Genomic DNA, 13,315 nt, shown 5'->3' with positions numbered 1-13,315 from the left:
AAAATTTTGAGGTTCAAATTTTTCTACTTCAGTTGTGTAAATTCTTTTGTTATGTAATTAAATGAGGAATTTTGATTAAATTATATATATAGAAAATTCGTAGTCAACCATGTCAATGAGAAACTTTATATCATAATACAGTGTGACAATTGTGAGCTAATATTTCAAAATTTCTAAAGTAAGAAAATAATTAATGAGAAAATTGTTAAGATTACTCTTATATTGAGTAACCATACTTTAAATTATCATAAATCATATGATTGCAACCTTATTATAAGTTTTCTATGATATGTTATTTAAACATATGATTGTTGAGGGAAATAAAAAACTATTCAAACTAAAAAATAATTGTGGACAATTTTGAGTTGAAAGTTTAGAGATTCCCAAAAGGCAGCGTTACAATAAACAAACAACAAATTAAGAGAGAAACAGAGTGGAAAATGATCAGAACAGATTATTCTCTTTGAGTGGATTGAAGTTTGGATTTGAATAAATTAGGCAAAGGATAGAGGCAAGTGCGCATTAACCCACCTCTCAAATGCGTTACTTTACGAGAGTTTCAACCAATATTCTGACCAAAATTCCTCATTTCGTAATATGAAATTTCCAAGTTCTCACATTTTTCTTCTGGGTATTAAAATAGCAACAAAAATCTTTTCCCTTTTCCTCTATAAGCTTCATTTGATTCATTACCCATGTTGTACACCTTTTGATTTCTCCCTGCTCCCGCTTTCAACTCCACCCTCCCTCAATTCTTTCCTTCTTCAACTTTCCTGTTTCATTCGCGGGGAAGACGAGTCAACCGATTTCTGTGAGTTTGTTTCGATTTTGAAGTTCTGGTTTCTTTGTATTTCGCCTCTGATGCTCACGACTTTTCTTTCACATTCTTCATAACTCCCCGCCTTGCCATAGTTTATCGTCTATGGGTTTTCTGTAATCGAGAAGTTGATTGTCTTTCTTCTGTGTAATTACTGACTTCTGAGTCTGATGATTCACAGGTGATTTTCTTTATTATTTCTTCTCCAGTATGATTTCTGTTCCAGCCTTAATTTGGAATCATGAATGCCTCTATGTCCTTTTGGGTCTTCAGATATTATGACGTCTTAGAAGGAAAGGATGATATTAGGAAATTTTAGAATCTTTTCTTTTAAATAATGGGGACTTCTGGAGCTTATGTTACTCTTTCTTGGAATAAGATGTGGAATATTGGAAGTTGAAGTAACTTTATAGGGAAAGGAACAAATTGGGGCATTGGATTTGTAGCCAAAACGTAGTATCTGAAGTTATTGGTATGCCGCATGTATAAATTCATTAGTTTGCACCATGCACAAGGGGGACAAAGAATCTTTTTTTTTTCTAAGTTAGTCCTTAAACTAGAATGATTAGTAGTAGAATTAGAGGGAGAACACCCTGAAAAAATGTCTGGAATTTCACAAGGTTGGCCACTTCTTTCCTTTCTTTTTTCTTGCCATTGGATATTTGGGAGGTCCTCTAGTTTTAATCCAACCATTGGAATGCTTTTATTCCATTTATTCAAAGACTCTTCCTGTTCCTTCTTAAACTATGGCCACACAAAAGTTTGGACTTTTGTTCTTTTGCCTTTCTGTTCATAAATTCAACATATAAGAACTTTCTTCAGAAGGAATTTCCATCATCTCCTACTAAAATCACTATGATAGAACAAATGTTTCGTGTTTTATTCTGCTTCTCGACGATGATAAGAGCAACTTGATTGGAGAAGAGAACTGGGGCACCCCTTCTGAACTTTTTCTTCTGTATTCAAACCTTAATACTGGATGGACATGGGCCTCATGTATTTTTTTATATATTTTTTATTATTCATGCCCTTCCACATTGTGGATTGCACTCTTTTGCTCATTGTAATAATACATCAGAGGTGATGTTTATACTCCTGTTATGGATTTCTTTATTTGTTTTTTTTTTCTCCCTTTCATTATTGTTCATACTTGTAGTTAACCACAATGAATTATAAACTATTAAACTGTATTATGATCTTCTCATTTATTACTTTGTTATTGCATCTCAAGATATTCTTGCAAAATGTTGTACTTCTATATCTTAGATGATTCTTGGCAGTTTGTGAGAATGAGAGTTACTTGTCAAGCTATGGCATGTTGCTTTCTTTTGTTTTATACCTCTGGTGTTCCTAATTGCTATTTGATGCTCAAGTTATTGAGCAGTAAGATTGACAGGTAACTCTAGCGTGGATTCACGTGGGTTCATTTGTAATACATATTCATCAGTTGGCATTTGTCATGGAATTGGTTCCTGTATCTACTTGGTGTTGAGTGTTCTGTTCTTTAGGCTTCTGCCTTTAGGATTGCTTTGAGTCTTTAAATTCTCTATTAACAAAACCATCGTCTATCTGAAATAAGGTTGAAATCAGTTTATGCCTAATTTTTCTTATTGGCTTCCATGTATGTAATAGTTGGAGATGAAGCATTTTGGAAAGAAACCATTTACAGTCTGAACGACACTGCTACAACTCTAGCAGTGGGGTAAAGAGTGTCGGAATAGTCATATCGAATAGCAGATCAGAGATTGACTGCAGCAAAAGAGAAGAAATTAACAGGTATTTTTTTTTTTCCACAATAGTTACTTGTGTTCAATATTGCATTTTCTTCTATTCTTCATATTCAGCATTTCTTTGGATTTGGCATTCATTCATTCTTTCTGTCTCAAGTAGTTTTATTATTTTTCCCCTTTAATATAAGGTAATGTATAAAACTCAAGTTGGATCCACATTTATCATTATTTCTTATTGTTGGCTCTCATGTAGGTAATAAGTAGGGATGAAACATTTTGAGAATGGTGAATCTGACTTGGAAGAGGGTAAAACGGGAAAGGACCGAGACAAAGCATTACGCAATAACAGGGTATTCAGATTACATAACCAGGCCTTATTGTCTGGCCTTGCATACTGCATTTCTTCGTGCAGCATGATACTAGTAAACAAGCTTGTGCTTTCCAGTTATGATTTCAATGCTGGGATATCATTGATGGTCTATCAGGTTATTTCTCATTGTTGAAAATATGTTGAGAAGTTAACATCTATTTTTCTGTTATGGCAGCTCTCATGTTTTACCATAACTTCTGAGTTAATTGGAAGACTAACAAGTTGTTGCTCTGTTTATTGATGCAGAATTTTATATCAGTGAGTATTGTGACAATATTGAGTTTTATGGGCATTATATCCACGGAACCACTCACTTGGAGGCTGGTTAAAGTGTGGTTGCCTGTTAATGTTATCTTTGTTGGGATGCTCATTACTAGTATCTTCAGGTAGGATCTTTCTTTTCCTTATTGTTTAATTACTGAATGTAAATATGTGTTTTACTGAAAGGAAGTTATGAAGATTTCTGACTTGACATTTTCACTGGTTTTTCTCGAAAGTGTATGTAATTTTTGATCAATCAACAAATGCATAATTGTTATTTTTCTAATGTTGATCGTGGAACATAGTAAATAATTTGATTTCTACCTAAGCTTCTTGATGAACATTGTTGCACAAAACCATCTCGTGTATCCCAAATCTTTAAAAATGGATTTGAACACAGGATTTCTCAGTCAGCATCAGTTTAGCCAAACTTTTCTGAGTTTTTTGTACCACATCTTAGTGGAGAAAAATAGTTTTCTGCCTTTGGGTCAAGTCCAAGATCTTAACAAGATGGTATGTTCTTTTATCACTAATTTGGCTGGTAAAGTTTAAACTGAATCGTCTTCTACTACCCAAACCAATATTTCTAAAATGAATCAATGCTTTTGGGTTTGGATCAGTTATATTTCTGTCTGTAACTTATCTGTAGGTTTGTGTTTCATGTACTTTCTTAAGCAGTGTTTACTTCTCCTGCAGTTTGAAATACATTAATGTTGCTATGGTCACAGTTCTGAAGAATGTTACCAATGTAATAACTGCAGTTGGTGAAATGTATCTTTTTGGCAAGCATCATGACAACAGGGTCTGGGCTGCACTTTTTCTCATGGTATATAGCATATTTGTGTATTATTATAAGCATCATGACATCAGTTTATGTTATTTTGTTGCATCCATGGTGATCATGAATTAAAATGGCCATTTGAAATTCAAATGCATCAGATAATCTCAGCGATTACTGGGGGGCTTACTGATCTATCTTTTCATGCGGTTGGATATACATGGCAAATTATCAACTGCTTCTTGACTGCATCGTATTCCGTATGTACATATCTTTAAGGCTTTTATATTTTGTTCATTCTTATGGTTCCATTTCAAAGGTTTTATTTGTTTCATACCCTTTCCACCACCTGAACGATTCTTACACTTTCTATTGCTTCCTTTTTGGTTCTACTTTTGCATCTTTTCCAATTACTTTATACCAATATTCCATCCAAGTTGTTAATTTTTAGTGGTTCCAGGAGTTAATAACTGGGTTCGTTGCTTTCTAAAAATGAATTGGTTCTGTTTGTTTGAAAATATTTCAATGTTCAAATTGTGAAAAGGATAACTGAAAGTTAGAGGGAGGTCAATGTGGATGTATCAATCTAAATTTATTTATTATTCCACTTCGAGCAGTTGATCTTAGCTGTCTTAAATATGCAATTAGCTTTTTTGTAGTTTATTAGCTCCCACAATACAGCTGATGTTCAATTTTTATGCAGCTAACTCTACGGAGGGTTATGGATACAGCAAAGCAGCTAACCAAATCTGGAAACTTGAATGAGTTCTCAATGGTCCTCCTAAATAACACTCTTTCTCTACCTCTTGGGATATTTCTTGTTTTTGTGTTTAATGAGATTGATTATCTCTCAAGAACGTAAGTGTTTTTCATCTGCCTTTTCTCTTCTGCCAGTTGATTAAATGATTCTCTTTGTTTCCATATAACCTTACCACATTTCTAGTATCTACTTTATTTCTTTTTTGAGATTCGTTTCTCTTTAGTCAAATGATTTTGAGAAAATAGGAAAAATTAATCAAAGCCTTCAATCATCAACTTTGGTTTTTCCATTATGCTGTTTATTTTGTTTATTTTATTTACGACAACTAAAGGCTCATCTCACTAATTCTTACCGCCTACTCCAAGGCTTGATCCAATAGACCTTAACACTATTAAGTACTACTTAGAGATTGACCATGAGCTTGGACTTCAGAAAGAAATTATTAGTTTCCATGGAGGAAAGTTGTAACAGAAAATTATGTACTATTGACTTGGAAAGCCTTTTTCTTGCCACTTATGTGCATTTTGAATCCTCGACCTGCACAATTTTGAACTTAACAAGTGTTAAATTCTTGGCAGACCGCTTTTGAGATTGCCGATGTTCTGGTTGGTGATTACATTCAGTGGTGTTTTGGGTCTAGGAATTAGTTTCACGTCCATGTGGTTTCTCCATCAAACTGGGGCAACAACGTACAGGTAAAATGAGGAAAAAGATAATCTAATGCTGATGGTATTTTAAGACGAATGACAAGGCACAATAAACATAGTTTATTTGTGCAGCATTTTAAACTAAGAATCTCATGCATTGTGCTTCGATACCATACTAAATCACCATCTTAGAAAAAGCTGATAATTAGTGAATTTCATGCTTGGCTTCTGACTTTTCTACACCATGACATGTGCAGAAGGTGTTGTGTAGCATCCTTTGTGATGAATGCCTGTTTTAAAATCTGTTTATATGTAGAAAGATGGTGAAACAAATATTTGCATATATACTAGTGTAGTCTCTCCTTAATTCTTACTTCATTTCGTGTGTCAAAGACTTCATTGCTGATTATCCACTATTAGTTACTTGTTCACGGACTAAATATTCTTTTTTTCACCTTACAATTCCATAAATATCATGCTTGTACTTTAGATTTAAAATATGTTTATGTCTTTATAAAGACTCCAGTTCAGGTTTTTGGTTGGAAGAGCTAACTAAATATTCTCATCCGATCTTCTGCAATATAACTTGCAGCCTAGTGGGGTCACTAAACAAGATCCCTCTCTCTATTGCTGGTATCTTCCTTTTCAAGGTCCCTACAAGTGTGGAGAACTCTGCGAGTATATTTTTCGGTGAGCTTTCCTCATGAATTGCCTGATCCTAATATTATATTTTCTTGGCAGCTATATGTCTGATTGGCATATGCCAAACAACTAAAGGAAATGGTAATTTGCAGGGCTTTTGGCTGGTGTGTTTTTTGCAAGAGCCAAAATTCGAGAGAGAAGTAGTTAATTGTTGAAAGTCAAAAGTGATATCTGAAAAAGAACTTTTCTTTTGACCTCGTTCTTGTTGAACTACTGCTTGCTGAAGCTGGTTTGCACATGACTATGATTTGGAATAGAAAATGGAGCCATCTCTCCTTGCTGCAGCTCTTTTTTTTCTTTATTGAGGTGGTGGTTTTCAGCTTTGTAATTGGGATGAAGCTGAAGAAAATTCTGTTGAAATCCAATTTTGACTTAGCTTTGTTTGTCGTATGGAAAGGAAACACAATGCTTATCATTGATTGTTGTAGTTTCATCTATAAGTTATGTTTTCTCTGTCATTTTTAATGGTTGTAATCGTGGAACATTCAGTATTTGTAAATTTGTCTAATTAAAAAAAATTAAATCCTATTGGGAGAGAATTTGAATTTTTCTTCAACTTTTTTTTACTCAATCAACCTTAACCATTTAGCTTTTAATTTTAACCTAAAATAAACTTTTACTATTCTAAAGGTAAAAAGGTATTCCATGCTCGTAATTGTTGTACTAAAAAATCTTTAATTTTATATTTTGTTTAAGTTAGATTAATTACATAATGGATGTGCTTATAAATTTGCCTACGAAATAATAAAAAAAATAGTTAATCAAGCCAAATATAATATATATGGATATAAAATATAGATGTGTGTGTATATATATGTTTTGTAAAAAAGTTTTAGGACGATTCATTTTTTGATTGTTTTTTTCTTTTGATATTTGTGAGTGTCTGAGACAACATGCCTGATCTGATAAAGAAATTAATTCCTAGCTAGGTGACCACCATTAAGACTATGTCTCTCTTTTACCACTAGAAGAACTCACGGTTATCATATTTTATTGCTCTCTTAGTCATCATATTTGGAATAATATGCTCTTACAAAGAAAATGTTTCCATATAAACTCTCATTATGACTTTGATCTCGTCTAGATTTCTCATAAAGGAATTAATTCCTAGGTAGGTGACCATCATATTTTGTGGAACAAACACGTGACCTCTATGTGACCGTTTTTCTCTACTAATCTAGGTGGCTTGGGCTTCGATCAAGGAGATTCTTGTTACGTTGCCTCTCTTTAAGGCTCTTTAAGGTTTTTCAATTGAGTTGTGTAATGCTTTGGCTTCAAGTTTTATTTTTAAAAATGGATATACATTGTATGTATATATATATTGTAAATATGGTAAAATTTTAGGACCATTCATTTTTTGATTGTCTTTTTCATTAGATATGTGTAAGTGTTTGGACTAGACCCGAACAACCTGATTTTACAACATTTGAGTGTCATGGAAACCCATAAAAAATTAATTCCTAGGTATATATTTATAATAGGATCCTAGTTCTATTTTTCAAATAGAAATATATTATAATAGGGTCCTGGTTCTCTTAATTCTAAAACTTCTAAGTTTAAATGAGGAAGATGACTACAGACTATTGAACATTTTTATAATCTATTTCGTCAGTATTATCATTCTATTTCCTTCTCCGATCTCCTTTATCTAGGTCTATTTTTGGGTGTCTATTTATGGGTGGCACCATTCAATATGTCTATTGGATGGAGATGATCATAACCACAATTTACCTATCAAAGATTTCAAGGATTAAGCTAGACTTTGGAGTCTTTGACATTTTATATATTAAGAATTTTATGTAGTTGTCATATTACAAATTTTGAATATGGTATACGTCTTTGTCCTTGTCTTTCTTTCTTATTTTATAACTCTTTTTATTTTTTTTCTAAAGTTTGAAGAAGGATAAAATATTTTAAAATAATACTATTCTAAAAAATAATATCAAAAATAGGATAAAAGGGAAAGTATTTAAAAAAAAAATAGAGTAGTGAAGTTGTAAATCAACTTCTATCACATTTTTTATGATTTTTATGAAATGTTTTTAAGATTTTTAAACGCATGATCAATTTTTTTTTTTTAAAATTGTCTTATTTAATTAAATATATATAATTTAATAAGAAAATAATTTACTTAAATTAAGTCAAAATTTATTTTATTTAATTAAATATTTATAATTAAATAAGAAAATAATTTTCATAAGTTATATGGTCAAATTTTCTTAAACTTTTTATATTTAATTATATATTTATATTTAGTTAAATATAAATATATTAAATATATAAGTAAATAATAATTTCTTTTCATAAATTACGTGATGAAATTTTCTTAAATTTTTTATTTAATTATATATATTTAACTAGATATATATAATTAGATAAAAAAAATTTCTTAAATTAAGTTGGTCAAATTTTCTTACATAATTAAATAAGAAAAGAATTTTTTAAACTAAACTGGTTCAAAATTTCTTAAACATATATAATTTATTTAATTATGTAAAAGAAATCTATTAAATTACGTAATTAAACTTTCAATTATAAGATATTCAAATTCTGTTATGAATAATTTTTTTTACATAGACTTTTCTCACGTGGGTCAAACTAGTCAAAGTATAAATAATGTGTATTAATGCTTGAAAATCCAAAACTACTCTATTTCTATAATAGTTTGGATTATACTATCCTAAAATATATTTTTTATATCCTATTTCTAAGATTTATTTTAATATTATCCACTTTTTATCATTATTTAAAAAAAAACATTATTTTTAGAAATACTCAGGAGGATTATGAATTTATTATTATTATTATTATTATTGCAATTCAAAGTTATTTTTTGAAATGAAAAAATATTTTGAAGTTTGGAGTTATGTAGGACTAAATTTTATAGACTAAAAAGGGTATTCTTAAATAATTAGAAAATAAATTGAGTAAAAGAGAAAAAGGGAGAAGGAACAGTTTAGCTTTAAGAATTCTGTTTCTCAAAGTCATTCGAACTCCTCTTGCAATGGAGACCTCGCATAATCCAAACGCAAACACCAATTCCAATCCTAATACCATAACGTCGCCAATTCCTGTGTTATGGCCGACCATTGATGGCTCTCTGGGTTTGTCGGAGGAAGAATCGGTGAGCTATGCCCGTAGGTTCTACAAATTTGGATTTGCATTGCTTCCATTTCTTTGGGCGGTTAATTGCTTCTATTTCTGGCCTGTTCTTCGCTCCCGCTCGTTTCCTCGCATCCGACCCTGTGAGTTTTAACTTCTACTTTAAATTATTTCATAAATTTACACTTATACCTGATCTTTAAACCACGATAAACTTGAAATTTTCATACTTATTGCTGTTCGAAGAAAAATATGATTCGGATCCAGATCCTGTTGTTGGGTTTATCATACCTCAGTATTCATGAGCATCAACGATTATTCTTTGTTGTTGTTCTGTTTTTTTCGTTATATTTTAACTCCATTCTGCTTCACTAGTTATGTTTTAATGTGTGGAAGGCCAAAACTCAAATTATTTTGTACAGAAATACATGATGCTATTGTAATGTTGATATTTGTGTTAAAAAAACTGACGCCCATCGGTTAATCCTTGTTCATTTGTTGTTTTTTTCGTAGGCTTGGTATCTAGGTACTAGGCGTGTTTATTTGTGCAAATATCCTACCTTTCTAGTTATTCCTTCTTTTTGTTGTTTGCTTCATCGTGGCGACTACATTATTCTTTTGAGTTTGATAGCTTTTATAATAATACGTTAAGCGATGATACCTTGGTACTCCTCACAATTTGATGAATAAAATGGATAAAAGATTCGTAATCATGTTCAAATTCATTAAATTGAGCCTTAAGACTTTGTTGTTCTTTTCCTCAGGCTTGGTCTGTAGATACTAGGAGTTCTAACCTGATTATTTGTGCAAATACCCTGACTGTTTTATTCTGCAAAGCACATACATATATATATTGGGTGCATCAAATGGGGATCGGAGGAACTTGAACCTTTGACCCCAAGTAAGGTAGCACACTGTAATTACTACTAACCTAGGCTCACTTTAATCAAAGTACTAATGCTTTTGAAGGAAGATAAAAATTATTGGCTCTTACGCTCCAAGTAGACAACATTTGCCAATAAGCTTTCGGTTGTGTGTTGAAGTTCTAATTCAATTGAGCTTTCCTATGCATATCCCATTACCTAGGACACCCAAGTATGCAGCAATCTGAAGTTTTGGCCTTAGATTATTTGTCATGGTGGTCTTTCAACTTCATTTGGCATATCCTCTTTTTGGGAATTATGCATATGAACTTTGTTATGCATCTATCTTATCCACCTAGAGCTGTGTGTACACGTATATATGTACAAATTTAATCATAAACCAACTAGGAAAATTAGGATAGCTCTGTATACAAGAAGGGTGGGTCTTGTGTGTTTCCATGCATATGGATGAGAAACCCTCAAAAGGGGACAATCCATGGTTGTTTACTATACATTGAATGCATTATCTCTATCTTCACATATCTCCTTTGTCGTATGAGCACTGGTTGTTTGTAGTGGAGATACTCTCCAAAACCCTAGGTTCAAGCCCATGGAAAATAAGAGTGGCTTGTTTTTGTGAGTGTGTGTTGTATGTAATTTAGCTAATAAGGGTGGCCTACCTTGGAGCGTATGCCTATATATCCATGGATTTAATTCAAAATTGACTAGGGGAGAAAAGTTTGGTTGTGTGTGTAGCAAGGTTGGTTTTTTTATACGTGTATTAGGGGTCATTAAACTTAAAGTTATTATGTGCTTGTTCTTACTTTCAGTTTAAATGATCCAATTCAACTTTCAATTTTTTATTTTTATTTTTATGTCTGTACATCCATGCTACACAGAACCTGCTAGTGATAATTATTAAGGAGAATTGTTTTATAGTGTGATTTATAGTTCACTGTAACAATGACTATTATAATTTTAATACAACAATGAGTTTGTTTGAGATCAATACTCTATATGCTTGAAAGCTTTTCAGACGGTCACTCTGATGCTGGAGTTTTCAAGATCAATAACTTTGGAGGATACTCCTTTTTCAAGACCATTTATCATTGGTAACACAGATAGAATTCTATATTTATTTTCAACAAATTGTAGAAGTTCCACATTTCTTAGAAAGATGAGTTGTTTCTTTGGGTTTGTTTACTATGAAAAGTTTGAGATGAAGTCCAGGATTTTGTATCATCTCTCTCTGAATGGGTGTCCTAGGTAATTGCAATAGTTGAAACTTTTAGGATGAGATCGCAGCCATAGGACGACGATCCACTGAACTTTAGCATGAGGAGATGGTACCGGGGACTCCCTCGTTCAAATTCTAATAATAGGTGTTACAACTTCCGAAGGAAGTCGGTCAACATATTTTCAGTCATAACTTATCGGTCTTTAATCAAGAGTACCGAAGAATTAATGAGGGTATAACTAGGCCTAGGAGTGAAATTGAGAACTTGGGAGTTTCCTGTTTTCCTATAGCTTTTGTAGATGGTGTTCCTTACATAAAGATATTTACGATTGATTCTCATCTTTTATTCAAATAACTTGGTAGTCTTTTCATTTTTTTGTAATCTCCTTGATTTTTTCTGGGAGAGGGTCAGATATCTTGTCGTTCTACAAAGTTCCCATAACTTTAGGCTATCATAATTTTTCTCTAGAAATTTTGGGTATGTATCTCTGTTTATAGTTATTCCTAGAACCACGTTATGGTAGAGTATTCATTTCTATTTAATAGACATTTACTTGAACTGTTTGACTGTTTTTCACATTAACTACTTTTAGGCTCAGTACAATTACCTAACGATTTGAAATTGTCGTTTCTTTAGATATTGTTTAATGATTGGAAATTGTTTTTGTTTAACAATTTGAAATTGTTGTTTCTTTAGATATTGTTGGCTCAGCTATCGGCTTTGGTGTTTCCATGGCCATTATCTCGTCTTGGGCATTGACATTTTCCATCGGAGGAGAACGCCTGTTTGGACCTGTTTGGGATAAACTAGTGATGTACAATCTTGCTGACAAATTAGGATTAACAGGTTGGAGCTAGTCTGGTTCCCTCCCTTCGGCAACCAACTTCAACCTTCTTGTATATATCAAAATCTGTAACTCTCTACTGTCATTGTTTTCTTGAAAGATCAAAGTTGAAGCTTTTGGTTTCCCTTCTTCAAGTGTTCCAATTGTCGAACATGAACCTTTGCATTACCCATGTTGATTCTTGTTAATAGTTGATTCACAAGTTTGAATCGGATCTCCCTTCAACGGCGGACTAAGATTTGTGGATAAAATTCTAAACTGGTTCTCTTGAATTCTTCTTTGCTTTCTTTCTGTCCCACTTTCAATACTATAAGCCGTGCTCTTTTCTGGTTCCCCTACATCAAAACATCCATTTTGAAGGTTGAAAACATCTTGAAGCAAGTTAGAAACTCCCTTAAAATTCTTAAGGGACAGTGTACAGTGATCAACAATCCCCAAAAGAAAGGTATGATTGTATACTGTAACACTTCTTGTTATGGATATATTAGGATAACTTGTATGGTTGGTAAAAGGGTATTTTAGTAAATAGTTAGGTTTTTTTTATAGAACTTTTAGTTGTAAACAAGAGGGAGTGTGGTCGAGAGAATTTTTTTGTGGGATTTTCTTTCCAGAGGGCTATTAGGGAGAGAGTAGCTCTCTTGAAAGGCTAGATTATCTTGTTACTTTTCCTACTTTTCCTATTGATATTATAACAAATTTTCATATATTTCTATGATAGTGTTCTTTGTTGGTTTAGTTGTTCTTGAGTATTCTTGTTAAGGAGTATCTTATAAAATACCTCTACGATGGGACAATTAGGAGAATATGTGTATATATAGTTCTTAAGAATATTATTGTATTCCCAATTTGAGACATGTGCCATAGTTTGATTCATGCTATCAGATATCATTGAAACAAGTTTGTTTTCAAATGCTAGTTTTGGATAATTGCCTCCATCAGATTAAGCTGGGATTCACTTAATTAACTTCGGTTAGTAGAAATACTAATCTCTTGACATTTTTGTGGTGTCATCAATATCCAAATGGGAAAGCTAATCCCTAAAATAGAATAAGATGGAACCAAAAAACTTGACAGAAATAGGGAAGGATGGTGGATGGGTAGGGTTGGTGGGGGATTTGATTCTTGAATGATGTTTGCTTGGTTAGGTTTTCCTTATTACTATTCTTCTTTTCAATCTGGTTTTTCAATCTCAGCACATAGGAT

At 32.4% G+C, this 13,315-nt stretch overlaps 2 protein-coding genes across 5 annotated transcripts; both read left to right on the top strand.

Annotated features, from left to right (window-relative positions):
- The first annotated feature begins 353 nt into the window (after positions 1-353).
- Positions 354-6,604, top strand: LOC103499634 (GDP-mannose transporter GONST1). Of its 4 annotated transcripts, none has more exons than XM_008462670.3 (10): positions 354-811; positions 2,450-2,593; positions 2,801-3,032; positions 3,164-3,303; positions 3,875-4,004; positions 4,118-4,216; positions 4,660-4,814; positions 5,295-5,411; positions 5,956-6,053; positions 6,158-6,604. In XM_008462670.3, the coding sequence occupies exons 3-10, from the start codon at positions 2,814-2,816 to the stop codon at positions 6,211-6,213; spliced, it is 1,014 nt and encodes a 337-aa protein (XP_008460892.2). In that variant the 5' UTR covers positions 354-811; positions 2,450-2,593; positions 2,801-2,813; the 3' UTR covers positions 6,214-6,604. The 4 variants fall into 4 exon arrangements, with proteins under 4 accessions (XP_008460892.2, XP_050947604.1, XP_050947606.1 ...); XM_051091647.1 differs by having other exon boundaries at positions 354-998; XM_051091649.1 differs by lacking the exons at positions 354-811; positions 2,450-2,593 and having other exon boundaries at positions 2,883-3,032; positions 3,940-4,004.
- A 2,382-nt stretch (positions 6,605-8,986) lies between these two features.
- On the top strand, positions 8,987-12,384 carry LOC103499635 (probable gamma-secretase subunit PEN-2). Its single transcript, XM_008462671.3, has 3 exons — positions 8,987-9,310; positions 11,059-11,142; positions 11,965-12,384. The coding sequence occupies exons 1-3, from the start codon at positions 9,070-9,072 to the stop codon at positions 12,123-12,125; spliced, it is 486 nt and encodes a 161-aa protein (XP_008460893.1). The 5' UTR covers positions 8,987-9,069; the 3' UTR covers positions 12,126-12,384.
- The last annotated feature ends 931 nt before the right edge of the window (positions 12,385-13,315 follow it).

This window comes from Cucumis melo, chromosome 11, assembly GCF_025177605.1.
Source record: "Cucumis melo cultivar AY chromosome 11, USDA_Cmelo_AY_1.0, whole genome shotgun sequence".
In the NCBI taxonomy this organism is placed as follows: domain Eukaryota; kingdom Viridiplantae; phylum Streptophyta; class Magnoliopsida; order Cucurbitales; family Cucurbitaceae; genus Cucumis; species Cucumis melo.
This window is presented reverse-complemented; position numbering and strand designations above follow the sequence as displayed.